General features: G+C 42.7%; 1 protein-coding gene across 1 annotated transcript in view; it reads right to left on the minus strand.

Annotated features, from left to right (window-relative positions):
• Positions 1 to 12,690, minus strand: part of arid5b (AT-rich interaction domain 5B) — a 75,536-nt gene extending 62,846 nt beyond the window's left edge. The window contains exons 1-3 of the mRNA XM_061087401.1: positions 12,670 to 12,690; positions 12,080 to 12,334; positions 782 to 1,016 (exon numbers count right to left, since the gene is read on the minus strand). Of these exons, the coding sequence (XP_060943384.1) occupies positions 782 to 1,016; positions 12,080 to 12,334; positions 12,670 to 12,690 (511 nt within the window). The remainder of the gene's footprint in view (positions 1 to 781; positions 1,017 to 12,079; positions 12,335 to 12,669) is intronic.
• Positions 12,691 to 15,069: the final 2,379 nt, after the last annotated feature.

The following is a 15,069-nucleotide window of genomic DNA, read 5'->3' on the forward strand; positions in this document are numbered from 1 at the left end:
ATGACGGGTTTTTCCGGCGTGTTGGCTAAGCTACATTATACCGTTCTAAATCAGCATTAGGCATTACATCACAGCCGTGTGAGAGAGAGAGAGAGGCAAATAAATGGGAAACAGCTTTAAAGGGAACATTATGTTCTTTCTGATTATTAGACTCAAACGGCAGCGCTTCCTATTTGCATCAGGTGAGTCATCTGCAGAGACAATCCAGATTTATTTTGGAGCCGATTCACAACTGCAGCGAGGAGCCCGAGAGCCCGGTGCAGGAATCAAACCTTCCCCGACAGTTAATGGCACCGTGTGCATGATGAATACGCCAGACAACCATTCAGACACACAACCAAAATGATCCTTAAAGCTGCTGAGACACACAGTCAATTATGAGCAGGGCTGACGGGTGCGGAGGTATCAGAGGAGCTGGAGTCTGCAGCTTGAATCGACTTAATTATTTAAAAAGACATTACGAGCTGAATTATGTGATCGTTGCTAGAGTCAGAAAACAAAACTGTTATACAGCACGATGGTCATGCGTTGGCAGACACGCGGCCATTACTTCTAGCTTGCCTCTATTAGTGCGATTCTCAGCTCATTATATCGGGAGGAATACCAACGATATCCTGATGAATTACTCCAGTCAAGACAGCACTTGTTAAACCGAGCGTAGGACAATAAAAACCATCTGATTTATGGAGGAGACAGGACACAAATGCATAAACGCTCAACACAGCAGCAGAGAGAGGACGGAGACACTGCAGTAACATTATGGAAAGAGGCCGGCGCTCACCTAGCTGTGCCCTCTCCCTCTGGACATCCTTGAAGTTGAGTCCGCTGGTCAAGGTGCTCTCCCGGTAGCGGTGCAGGGCCTCCCGCCTCCCGTTGGTCCCCAGCTCCCGGAGCACGGAGGCTTTGAGAGGCTCGGCCTTCAGACCGTGGGCCCATCCTGAGAAGTCCGGTACCGTCCACTTCACCAGGTCCTCCAGCCGCACAACCACCTTCTCACACACTGCAATTACCTCGTGCTGAAATGAGGCAGGGCAGAACCCCAATTACAATCAGCAGAATGATGGGAGCTGTAGATATGCAGCATGCAAAGGGAATGGATCATTTACTAGGGCAAGAATTTTACAACTTTCTCTAAAAGTGCTTAGATAAAAAATAAATAATTAAATATGCATATCTGCAGCTACGCATTACTGAATTTCTGAAAGTGATATCTACAAACTAATATTTCACTCTGTACAAACATTTTGGGATTAAAATAACAAAACTATTACTTCCTGCAAACTGCATTAGAAATCATTGCTGCTAAGCAGAGGGAACATTTCTCTACAGACCTAAAACCACTGCTGTTCAACATTAGGCTATTTTCACATTGTAACCCCTGTGTAGTACAATTCAGCTCCTTTACTTAAGAAAAGCAGGAACACTAACACATGTTATTATAAAGTGGAGTAGTGAGCCACTGCTACCTTCCAACAACACTGATATATTGTCCTGACTCTTAGATATTTGTGCTCGGCGTCTGGACTCGACAGAACGAGCTCTCAACCTTCTCTCCTCCGCCTCCGCTCGTTAAATGTTATGTTTACATTTGCTTGTATTGTTCCTACATGCACATACTGAACTCATAATGGTTGTTTTGCTTTTATATGCATATTTGAAGTTTCTAAAACAAGCTCAAACCTTCCTTCTACAGTGTTAACGATGCACTTTAGATATGGTGTTGGTGCTATATTATTACTTTCATTATATACAACTTTTTGAACACTTTCAGCACATTTTAACAATAACGCAATAATACCAATAAACATAATACTTTTGATCTCTTATAAATAATGACGCACAATTTCATTTCTATGATTATATACTTGACAATATTTAACCTCTGAAACTCAAGTATGAAGTTAATTACAGTACAACAACCTCACATGTGCATTTAAGTGAATTGCTTAAGTGAATGTAGCTGCATTCCAACAGTGGTAAGTCATGTTTGGCTGTGTGAGGCAACATAATCAGGCTCAAAGGTCGAGGCAAGACGGGCTTAAAGGAAAACAGCTTAAAGTTGGAGTCGGTGGAAGAAACCAGACAAACAAGATAGTGTCCTAATTTATGAAATAATTGGTCGGTGTGTGTAGCAGCATTACGGATGTGGATGCACATACAAGTAAATTACAGCGGCATGTATATGGACGATGCAGGCAAATGCTGAATTGAATTTTACGCCAGCAGTTAAATCAATGTCGATGAGGACAGATATGTTTTTGGACTTTTTCCGATTAGCATTTAGGGAAGTCAGGGCTCTTCGTATTCACCGTGAATGCTGAGGGTTTTTTTTTTTTAGGCATTTAAATCCCGCGTCACACTCTGTGGCTATGATTACACCTTCCAAAGTGTAGAGGAGTAGAAAAAATGTAATTTGCTGGAGCGAGGGTGTAATGAATGAACTGGAGAAAGCTGCGAGCCAGTGGTCTCCCTGACACACAGTCAAATTAATGTGACACTGTCAAGGAAACTATAAATGTAAATCCATAGCGGTGACGTGCACGGCTGACACTGAGGGCTGGATATAGCCGCGGCGGTTTTGTGTACATACTTCAGTCTGCTCAGTTGGCTCACTTAATGAGATTTGCTCTCTTACCAGTGTGTGCTTCGACCTTTTTTTTTTTTTTCCTCCGAGGTTGATTCAACGTCTTTTAATAACTCTCATGCTCAGAGAACTACGAGTCCGACGGAGAGGGAAGGAAGCAGAGATCCTTAAATGTGTTTCCATTTGAAGGGCTAATGGATGAAGTGCTTGTAACCAACAGAGTGAAGTGGTGTGCTGGACGATGGCTATTACAGAAACAGGGAAATCTGGAGGACAGATGTGTACAGGGCAGAAACCCAGGCTCCAAGTCGCTCTCTGATGTTTACATTGGTTATCTCCAATTTAGCAGGCATCTGCGTCCCTGGACACATTTCCCCTTAAAAGAGCCTGACATTAAAATAACACTAATTTATGTTCCTTATGAATATAGAAACGGTGCATGCAATAAAATAATACACCCATGCAAACAAATAAAATCCCAAATCTGCAGTAAAAACCTTCCTTTGTGGAGCTTAAAATGCAATTTTTTTTGTTTTTTATAGGGATCTGACGCTGCAGCCCCCATGTTTTAATGGATCCTTTAAAGGGGTCCTGTAATTTCATCTCCATTTTCTAAAAGACAAACAGCTTTTCACAGTCTCTCTGTACAATTACCTATATTCACTCCTCACGTCATCCGCGACTATACAGGCATATCAAATCCCAACCAGTTGGAGACAGTATTTCCTTATAAAGGAAAAGCCTGCGAGGGATAGCTTGATATAGCTGTGCCTCCCTCACTAAGTAGAAACATCAAACATGGGTTTTCGGTCTTCTTATAATGAGCTGTCTTCAGCTGTCAAGTGGTGCCGGGTGCTTGTAACCAGCTTTCCATGCAGTGAAAAACTGACTGCCGCTCCTGCCGTCAGAAAAGCAGGCCATTTGAATAATATAGAGTAACAGTAAATAGACTTCAGCCTGCAGCCAAAAAACCACACGGCTCTGTATCTCTGCAGAATTAGCTACTGTACTTTGATGCGATCTACTCGCGGCACACACGGAGAAACAAAAAACACAGAATATTCCACTTCAGTCCGTCTGAAACAAAAAAACTGAAAAAAATAATGCACTGAATGTTCTGCTGCTGATGTATGAGGCAAATAGCAACGCTTCAAGTAATTCAATAGCACACCAGAGCGTCCACGCAGCACCAGCAAATCTTGAAAGCACACAGCCGTTCCCTCCATATCAATCAGCTGAATGACACGGTGCCTTGTGCGAGTGTCAACAGATCCTGTTCGGGGACTTGTTCGGCTCAGGACCAAAACACAACAGGTGAGAGCAATTCAGCAGCTGTCAACACAGTCCAGAATATAATCAGTCTATGAACTGAGCCGCGGCTCGAAGAAAGAAAAATAAAATGAACAGGATTCAACCATTAGCTATACCATAGACTGTTTATTTCGACCTCCGCCAATAAGTTATGTTTTTATTTGTGTTAGTTTTTTTGTTTACTTGTTTGTCAGCGGCATTACACAGAAACAGCTCCATGGATTCCCACAAAACTTGGTGAAAAGATACAATATAGGTCAGAGAAGAGACCCTTACATTTTGATGTGGATCCATGAATCTTCTGTTACTTTCTTCAACATTGGAAAATAGGGCTTTTATTTGGACGTTTTCACAAATTTCCAGAGGAATAATTCCTGGATGTTAATGAAAGAACACAGAGGGGCCTGATATCCCTGAGTTTGAGTAACTTGGTGCAGTTTGATTGAATTAAAGAGGACAGTTGGGCCTTGACGGCCGTGTGCGCTCTGCTGAGTGCCATTCTGCTTGTTTTTATTACTTTACCAGGCAGTTTCAGCTGTGATGCAGCACATTCAGTCAAGAAGCTGAGCTCGGGCTTATGGTTTGTGTTTAAGCAAATACTGTAGACTTAGGAAACGTGCCGGGGTTTCTGAGAAGCAGCCAAACGAGTCAGTTATTGAGTCGAGCAGCCAAACAACAGGGAGAGCTGGATCGAACCAGGGCTGCAGCCCGTGATTATTCTCATTTCTGCATCATCTGTCGATTCAATTAATATATAAGCTGATAAAGACTCAACAGTGAAAAATGATCACAATAATTTGTGTCCAGCCAGCAGGGTCCAAAACGCACAGATACTCAATCCACAATCAGACAAAGTGAAGTGAGCAGCAAATATTTGAAATTTGAGAAGCTGCAGCCTGTGAACGTTTGACATTTTTGCAGCGCTGACACAACAACAATCCATTAATCAATCTGCAGCTATTTGGACGGTCAATAACTCATTGAAATCATGTTTTTTTTGTACATAAGTGCCCATAATTATCTGCTTGTGACTTGGGAGTTTTATGAAAGTAAACTGAATTTCTTGGGGTTTCAGACTGTTGGCTGTACAAAACAACACATAACAAGGTTCAAACTGGTTCTTGTATTTTTAAACAAATCAATGACTTTAACAATAATTGGCAGACTGATTGATAATTAGAATATTAGTTAGTTGTAGCCCTATGTTTCTGTTTAATAAATGACTCAAATAACTCAACCTTTTACCAATACCGTGGCTGATTAATTTTCTGCCAAACCAATTAATCCACTCATTGTTTCCACTCTCTATTAAGATGAATCATTCCCGTGGTATGCGTGGGCCTGGCGGGGGTCTCCTGCTCGCCACTCGGATTCTTCCAGGGTTTCAAAGAGAAACTCGGGGCCTCGCTCTTCTGTAAATGCCGCTCGTCCACACTGTGCTGTCATTTCCAGTTAGGCAGCTTATAGTTTAGCAAAGCAGCAGACACAGCCAGCAGGCCACTTGATAATATAGGTCAGAGAACTGCAAGCCCACAGCCAAGAGGTGACACTCCACATCAGCAACATGCCAAACAGCCGGGTGTCATTTCACTGACACTTCCTACACCGATGCATTAGGAGCATTTATACACTCGGGATCCTACACTCACGAGTCTTAATGTGTTGGTAGGATTTCACCTCGGGTGTGTCGATGAACGTACACACACCCACTCGCCTACTGCTCATTCCGGGACCGAGTTAAAATGCAAGGTAACACATTAACTGCTGAATGTTACACTCTGTCTCCGCTCTTCCATCAATAATTCATGTTATTACTGCTGCGGCATGATATCTCCGAAAACACCGCCGAGCGAATTTATTGCTATGACTGCACATAATGGACTCAAAGTGGGAAAAAAACAGACTTCTGCTGTGAAACTGTAGATAACTCTGTTCCAGCACGACTCCGGCAATCTCACTGAAATTAAGCCCGTAAAATCCATATCATTCAATTTGTATGGATGCAGCGGTGTACCGGTGGCAAAACAGAGCGTAAGGGACATTCAGAATTCTATGTTCGGTGATCCAATTAGAAACAATGCACCCTGAAATATTCCATATCGCTGCGAACAATTCCCCCGCGAGAAATCCGTGCCACTGCGCGCCAGCAGTGGGGCAGACATTCCTGACTGTCAGCGTTCTGGGGCGGAGCGTTGCATCGCTCGGACAGGACTTTACGCTTGGGAGTCAAAGGGATGCATGCTCCCAGTGGGTGGGTGTCTTTCTATACTGTCGGTACACACACACGCACACACACATGCACACACACACTGCTCCTGTCATGCTGGGAAGGTTTCAGCCTGCTGCCTCCGAGAGGTCAGCGCTGGAATTCCTCAGGCCAAAGGAGATTAGTAATTGAGTAATGGACATGGTGACATGGACAATGAGGAGACAGAGAGGAAGAGAGAGGAGAGGTGGAGAGAAAGAGGGGAGAGAGAGAGAGAGAGAGAGAGAGAGAGAGAGAGAGAGCGAGAACAGGGGTATGAAACACAATATGAGTTCATTATCTATCTCTCCTCCCCATGACTGACCTTGGCTTCAGTGTCCCAAAACAAACTTATCTGGGAATTAAACAGCAGCTCTGGGGAGTAAGCCAGGGACAATTGAATTAGAATATGTTGTGTTTTTCTTTTTTTTTAGACACTGCCTCAAGAAGAGATAGAGTTCAAGGTACAGCGTTTAAAAGGTGAGAATTACTGTACATAATGTTCTGGCACTTAATGCATGCAGTTTATTCATATGCATAAAAGTTGCTGTGCTATCTGCGGGGCGCTGAACTCATCTTTTATTCACCGATTCCATTAAGAGATTGCTCTCACATGAGCCGCGGTGATATATGAACTTTGCATTTTGGCGCGGTCATAATGACAAAGAGAAACAGCGAGATAACAGGAGTTTTCAAAAGCCTTTCGTGAAAGTGGGAGAGGCATCCATCATGTAAGGTGACACCGAGAAAAAGCTGCGTCAGCTCCCTGGAATCACTGCAGCTTTGTACCCTTGTATTTGAGCAAATGCACAAACACAGACACACACTCTCTATCTCTCCCATATTTACACACACATACACATACACACACAAAAGCAAGATGGTACTACACCACAGTTAAGAATGTAAAATATTGGCTGGAGTATTAAGGAAGAGTTTCTCATCTGTGGCTACATTCTCCTCAAAGGTTATAATAACGATCCACTGTAGCTGGGGGCACTGGAGTCATGCATCAAGGCAAATGTTTGCCTGAACAAGTGGTTAGTCAATGACAAGGTGGAAAAAACCAGGCTGAAGAGCAGCAAGCGTCTCCTGCGTGTTGACAAACCAGGCGCTGCTGCAACATATCATTACTATAGGCTACAAAGACACAAAGGAGTTTGGGTGAAAACGAGTTGGGGAATGACAACTCCTAAACCGATGGGAAATGTTAGCAGGGCTTTTTATAGCCTTTGAAGTCCTGGCTATTCCATTTTAAAGGTTTTAAATTACACTATCCTAAAAAGCTGGTAATAATTTACATGCTATTTCAGCAATGGTGAGGAATTCACTGGAGGGCAGTGTTCAGAGTTAATGACTTGTTCTGCAGCAGGAGGAGGCACACGTGCACGCCACTAACGCACACTCACCCCCCCACCACCACCTCTAAATTCCTGCCATTGTTGTGTGAATGGGGAGATTTGGTATAATGCACAGACTGGCCAAGACCAGAGAGCCGTATGGATGGAAAAGATCAGTGCATAAATGCGCCGTATCACATTTACACTCCGGTCATTCAGCAGAACGACCTTATCCATCAAAACGCTGCTTGCATATCTGAGCCACTTACACTTAACTCAACTAGCTTCCCAGATGCCTGAATTACCCATTCAGGGTTTGTCCCTGAGGAAAAATCAAAGAAGCAGCAAATGAATACAATCTAATTTCCCTACAAGCTGGCTTTCCAAGCACTGAAACACATGCACGGACGACTGCCGTGAACCGAAGAAATGGCTCTGGACACATGCCAAAGTGTTTTCCACAGCAATCAATACTGGCCTACTGCTGCAGTCCCCAGCCTGTCACTGTGTGTGTGTGCGTGTGTGTGTGTGTTTGTGTGTGTGTGTTTGTGTGTGTGTGTGCCAAAGCCTTGTCAGCTACAGGGACAGAATAGAGGAGAAGAGAGGTCAGATGAAATCAGAGGTGATGATAATAGCCCATTAATATAACATGATCCAGAAATATTCTCCGAGGTTGTGGATTCCCATTAAGAGCCCCTCGCTGTGTTTGCAGTAAAGTGGGGTATATATAAAATAAGATAAGCACAAGCAATTAACCGCCTGAAGCCGAGTATACAATAAGTGGGTGTTGTATGCGGTGAGCTGTTATCTACAACAGCTCTCTCCAAAAAACAGAAAGCATTAGAGCCGGCGAGCAGCACACCAGCAGGAGAGGCAGGCCATTTGGACTGAGAAGAAATAATATGTCACTCAATGAGTTTTAAAACACATGTGACTGTTTAGTCGGTGGCAGTTTGCAGGCAGACAAATAGAGCGGAGGCCCCAATAGAGGGTTTGTCATAATGGGTGAGCAGCTCGACACAAAGCCTATTTAAAGAGCAAGCAGAGCTCAACTGGTGGGGGTAAACACTGCTTGTCAGGCAGAGATACAATGAAAAATGGAGGCACCTCCACATATGGACTTAATAATTAACTCAGTATAAATAGATGAATACAGTTTTATCTGGATTTGCTCGTCAGCCGTCCAGCAAGCGCCGGCGCCCAGAGCGAGGTTTACTCAATGAATCACTATTTTTATTTGCCGCGCCGCAGCCGACTGCATTTAAAGCTGGCTGCGTTTAAAAGGAAATTGACCTCCAACCCGGTGACAGAAGAAAAACAAGCACAGTAGGTCATGGGTTGGTTCCTCTTGCGGCTGCACGGCGAAACGAGCCAAACACACGGCGCAGGAGAGGCTGAGAGCAAACAAATACCTGAGAAATAACCAGGAAATTACATCATATCTCAGCACTGAGAACACGAGTGAATCAGTAATCCACTTCTACGGAGCTGGCTCAATATACAGCTGTAATGTCTTGGGGGTGAGGGAGGGCGGTGGGGAGGGGGGGGAAACAAAGTTGAGGTATTTGAAGGATATTGGCTTCAGGCTTAAGATAATAGCTATCTACAAGATAAGAGGTGCGATCACGCTGCACCGGCTGCTTCGTGCACGTCAAGTGTCCCAAACTGTTTCTGTTTCCTGCCGAGTGAAGAAAACAGAAAGAAGAATGGAGAGTAAATCCAACTGGATCTAAGAATAAGAGTCATGAGCCTGGTTGATAGCGAGCTGCGGCTTCACCTCATGATGCGGCCTGAGAACACAGCACACTTCCTGAGAGCTCCAAGTTATCAAGTTCATATATCTGCATGAGTCACTGGGCTAATTTGAACTCCTGATTTTCAGCCAGTCAATTACAGATTTACTGCACATTAAGCAGCCAGAGCCTTGGAGAAAATGTGACTAATGTGAGGTTAATAAACTGCTTAATAAAACACCTCAAATGGAGAAAATAAAAATGATCCTTTCACACGTACGTCACCCGGGCGCAGGATTTAACAGCCAGCCTGTTTTAATATCACAGCTCTCCGAGGCTGGTTCACCCTTCCTGTTTGTTTTTTGGATTACGGGTTGCATCTGTAAGCACTCCTGGCTGACTCATGCGGAGCAGATTAGTGTAGTGGGGCAAAGTCAGCGAGAATCTGAATGGGCTCAGTGAAGGTCATAAAGTGACTTTAAGTTGTCAGGGCAATTTCCAGCGTGTAATATACAGTAAGTCGTCCAGTTCGCTGAGAGCAGGGGGGGTTCGACAAGGCTTTTGATGGATATCAGCCTGCAGGCACCTTCCATTCACTCAAACATATCATCCCCCGGAATGATATCACTTTATGGGTCTAGCCTCTTCTATAATCACAGTGCAACTTCAAAGTAAGAGCATGTGTCTCTGGTGTTTGAAGGATTGTGCTGCGTTGCAAGTTGCTACATAATTCATGCAGGTGAATTATTTTTATTGCTCTGATGTTTCTGCCCTGTTATCAAATACACAAACTACAACAGTAGGATGTTGTTTATGTCCCTAATGTGTGTGCGAATATTCAACGTTCATTTGCAGGATTCTGCTGTAATGTCTCATAATTCATGTGGTTAAATGACTTTTATCCCTCATATGTTATGAAATAAACAATCTACAGCGGGAGCAAGACTATTGCTTGAGAATATTTTATTTGCAGGATTGTGAGCTGTAATGGAAGCTGCTACATAATTCATGGGGCTACTTTAATTCTTCCCATGTTATCTAATACACAAACTACAGCAGGTTGTGTGATCAGGTACTTTTCATTATGTCCCAGGTTGTTTGAGAACGTGTCATTTGCAGGATTATGCGATAATAAAGGAATTTAAATGACTTATGCTCCTCTAAGGTCTCCACTCTGTTTTCTAATACACACACTGTAGCTGCAGTAGGATCTTGTGCTTAATCATTTGAGAATATTTCATAAGCATTCACAGGATTGTGTCACGAGATGCAAGTAGCTACATAATTAATGTGAGTAAATTACTTTAATTCCTCTTATGTAACCTCATACTCAATCTATAGCAGCAGAATGACCCGGTGATGTACTTTGTCTGTAATTGTTTGACAATATTTCATTTGCATGTGCAGGATTGTGCTGTGAGGCCAGTTACTGCATAATTCATGTGGGTGAATAACTTTTACTCGTCTTATGTAACCTCACACACAAACTAAAAATGATCCTGTGCTTCACTTTATGTCCTAAACTGTTTTGAAACTATGTCATGTGCAGGATTAAGTGCTGTGATGCAAGTTGAGACATCACTTCATCCCTGTGTTTTCACACTGTTATCTAATACTCAACCTGCAGCTGTAGTATGATTCACTTCTCTGTCCTTAATTGTTGGAGAATAATTCATTTGCATTGGCAGTGCAGCTCTTGCTGGTGGATTTAACCAATGGAGTGGAATGTAAGCACTTTGCAATGCAAATAAGTCTTTGGGAAAGGGGCGGAGTTGACATGTCGTTGCGCAAGTGTGGCCTCGGATCCGACGATGCATGCACTCAAAGTAATTACTAAATAATTGCAGCGTGTTAAAGGCTAAAGCGAGGAAGGCTCCGGGAGATGATACCCGCTCGTGGAGGAATCCTTCCACAAATGGCCATAAATAGCCATCTTTCTCATGAAGGGGAAACGCGATAGCCACTCTTATTACTCAAGAGGAAAGAATGTAAGTAAACCATCAGCGGAAGAGTCAAGTACAAACACGGCTTTGTCCTTCCCCATAAACAATATAACTGAGTCGCAGCCGATCACAGGCGCAGAGCAGCGATTAAAAGCCTCTGGATGGAGAGAATCAGAGAAGGAACAGATCATCATTTGTTGCCGGTGAGAAGAAGAAGAAAAAAAAAACACCCTCCAAAGATCAGAGTGATGCCATTCAATGTAACCGGATCACACGCGCCACATATGGCCACAGTCAATCATAGCCATTAGCTCCCTGTGCCAACAACAATGGAAAGGTCCACATGGAAAAAAGAAAAATATGCAAAGCGTAGAGAGAGAGAGAGAGGAGTGAAAACGTGTCGGCGCTGGCTTGGCTTTTATTACCAGAGCTCTGCCTCTCTTTCAACATCACGCGGCATTACAACATATCCAGTGACTATATCGCACCGAGCGATCTGAGCCACATTGATCCCATGCATTCATTATCGTTTCGCAATTTCCGCCCATATGTCAGCATTTGACACGCTTCGCCCCGGAGAAATGAAAACGAGGATTTCTTGCGGATTTTCCCTCTTTCTAACACAATTAACCCCACGGAGCGCAGCGGCAGCCTTATGGAGCGCAGCTGGACAAGTGCACATTCAGCACTTCACACCACAATAGCACAAACAGGCTCAAGGAAGACTGGTCTGTAGGTCAGTCCCTCCACTGGCCGGGACACATGAATGTCAACATCCATACATGCGCCTCTGAATGTCCCCAGAGATTCACCAGCAGCCCGCAAGACAGAAGGGCTCGCAAACAGGAACAGGAACAAGACACGATTAAAAACAAATCACACACATTACGCGTGATTATTCATCAGGCGAGTAACTGTCCTACCTCTCCGTGCGCGACTGTCCGTCCCTGGGGGGTATCCTCGGGTAGAAAATAAAGTTTGGAGCTTGATAAAAGTTGCTTGCTTGTTCTTTCCTCCCAGAGCAGCTGAAGCTCCGCTATGCAAATAGGATCCTCCGGTTTACATCTGACGAAGAAGAAGTCTCCGAGAGACAGAATCCTCGGTTTGCCGTCCCGGTTCAATTTAAAGGCTTTATAGAATATATAGGGTCCATGTAACCCGCAAGACGAGCCCACCCACTGTAGAGGAGAAACAAACGAGACAGATTAATGAATGGATTTTTTTTTATATCAACTCATTTTGTAAACAAATCATACCTTGGCACAAACACATTCCAAACATTCGTGCGCAATTACGCACGGCCGGCGAATATCACGTTGAGCATTTTCTGCGCACAATGAGTATCATGCAGGGCTATAACTATTTTTAGATGTTCGACATATGACACAGATGTGGTCGAATGAGCCGCAGAGTGTAAAAGTTTCTCCGGATCGGACACATGAGGACATTTGGACGGAAGGAGACGACGAGAAAAAAAAAATCAAACAATTCGACGGCTGATAACAAACGTTACCTTCAGTGAGTTCGGCTCCATCTCGACGTTATGAATTGATTAAACTCAACACGCTCTCCAAACTTGCTGGCTTGAATGGATTGCCGAAGGTCCTGAAAGGAACACGCGTCCGTGGAGTTTCAAACATCGAGCACAGGCGATGGCGAGCGGTGGGAAAAATTGGTTTTGAGAGTAAACACCCGTCAGGAGGCATTGCGTAAACCCATGTGTTAATTTACTGGCGGAAATCTGTGATACAGCTTTTATGGCGCATTGATATGGCGCGTAATCACGTGTTTGGACCGCATATTACCGTATAACTATTACCAGACCAATCATTTATAATCGTGACTGATTATATATTGTGTATATAGACATTAAACACTAAATTCACTCATTTTCCTGCCTTGAAAATATAAATTTGTGCCGGTATTCATCGTTAACGCGTTCCTGTGAGGATACGTGTCTTCCAGGACTTGCGTGAAAGACGTTCAGTATGAAAGCACATTTCTCACAGTAATGACACTGAGGATGTCTTCAAGAAACAATGTTACATGAGAGTTAATAGGGTTATCAACTGGTTCCTCAAACGTGGGAGCCGCGAGGTGTCGGCGCAGCGATGTGTGTGTCTGTGTGTGTCTGTGTGTGTCAGGCGCACAGGTTTGGGGCTTTAAAGCTGGAGGAATAATGGCTTTTATGTATTTTTTGAGGCGAACATGAGAAAATACGAATTTGGCCGAGTCACGAGGTGCGATCCTTTTATCCACGAATCACGTTCAAAACGCAGCGCTGACCTTGTGCGTGTTTATTAGAAATTAGTCACACTTCGAAGATCAGAGCCACTTATATTATATATATATTTATTTGTATAAACACTGGGTGATTTACATAAAGATCAAATACAATCATTGATTATTGATTTCAGCGATGATTTCTTCACCAAGTTACACAGACTTGACGGTTTGTGTTTCCCGGTTCCCTGGAACGTGTCAGCTGGATTTTATCTTCTGTCTGGAGTGATTCATGTGTCCCTGTGAAGCAGTACCGGCCCCGTCCACACCGCGGCGCTGTTCCCCCCTCTGAGGTCCACCCTGTGCCCTGCATTTCTCCAGCTCTCAGATCACACAGCCTGAGCAGCGCCACAGGCCTCCTCCTGACACCAGCTATTTCAAGTGCACTATTACGCAATGCGCCTTTTTTTCCAGAAATGACGAGCAGAGCAAACAGGCGCATTGATTCACTTCCACTAAAGTGTTTTCATGTCGAACTGACTCCTCCGCTGCTGCTGCTGCTGCTGCTGCTGTTATGAATGATTCTCTCCTCAAGATAAACAGATACTGATGAAGAACACTCAGTGACATAAAGGCTCAGAGATAATCACTCGTTTCATCAGTGGGCATCAGCATGTATGTATATGTATATACATTTACCTATACATATATATACATTAACCTATACATAAATATGTATGTACATATACATATATATCTATATACATATACCTATACATATATATGATATGTTGTGTTTGTTATGCTGTTACGTTGTTTTATGCTGGTTTAGTTATGTTGTGTTACGTGTTATGTTGTTTAATGTTATGTTGTGTTATGTTATGTTGTGTGAAGTTATGTTGTGTTATGTTATGTAGTTATGTTGTGTTATGTTATGTTGTATATTTTATGTTGTTTTGTGTTGTTTTTTGTGTGTTGTTTTTGAAGTGTTATGTTATGTTGTTACTTTGTGTTATGTTGTATTATTTTATGTGTTATGTTGTTTTATCTTATGTTGTGTTATGTTTTGTTGTTTTGTGTTGTTTTTCTTAGTGTTGTGTTATATTATGTTATGTTATGCTGTGTTATGTGATGTTATGTTATTTTGTGTTGTGTTGTGTTATGTTATGTTATGTTATGTTATGTTATGTTTTATGTTGTTTTATGTTATGTTATGTTGTTTTGTGTTGTTTTTTGTAGTGTTGTGTTATGTTGTGTTATGTTATGTGATGTTATGTTGTGTTATGTTGTGTTATGTGATGTTATGTTATGTTATGTTATGTTATGCTATGCTATGCTATGCTATGCTATGCTATGCTATGCTATGCTATGCTATGCTATGCTATGCTATGCTATGCTATGTTATGTTATGTTGTGTTATGTTATGTTGTGTTATGTTATGTTAGGTTATGTTGTGTGATGTTATGTTATGTTATGTTATGTTGTGTTGTGTTATGTTATGTTATGTTATGTTATGTTATGTTATGTTATGTTATGTTGTGTTATGTTGTGTTATGTTGTGTTAGGTTATGTTGTGTTATTTTATGTTACCAGAGCTTGATGACGAAGAATCACTTGAACCAAAGCTCATAAATAATCATTTACACCTGTTATATCGGTTGATAATTCAGCATATTATGGTATCATGTTA

This window comes from Limanda limanda, chromosome 15 (genome assembly GCF_963576545.1).
Source record: "Limanda limanda chromosome 15, fLimLim1.1, whole genome shotgun sequence".
NCBI lineage: Eukaryota > Metazoa > Chordata > Actinopteri > Pleuronectiformes > Pleuronectidae > Limanda > Limanda limanda.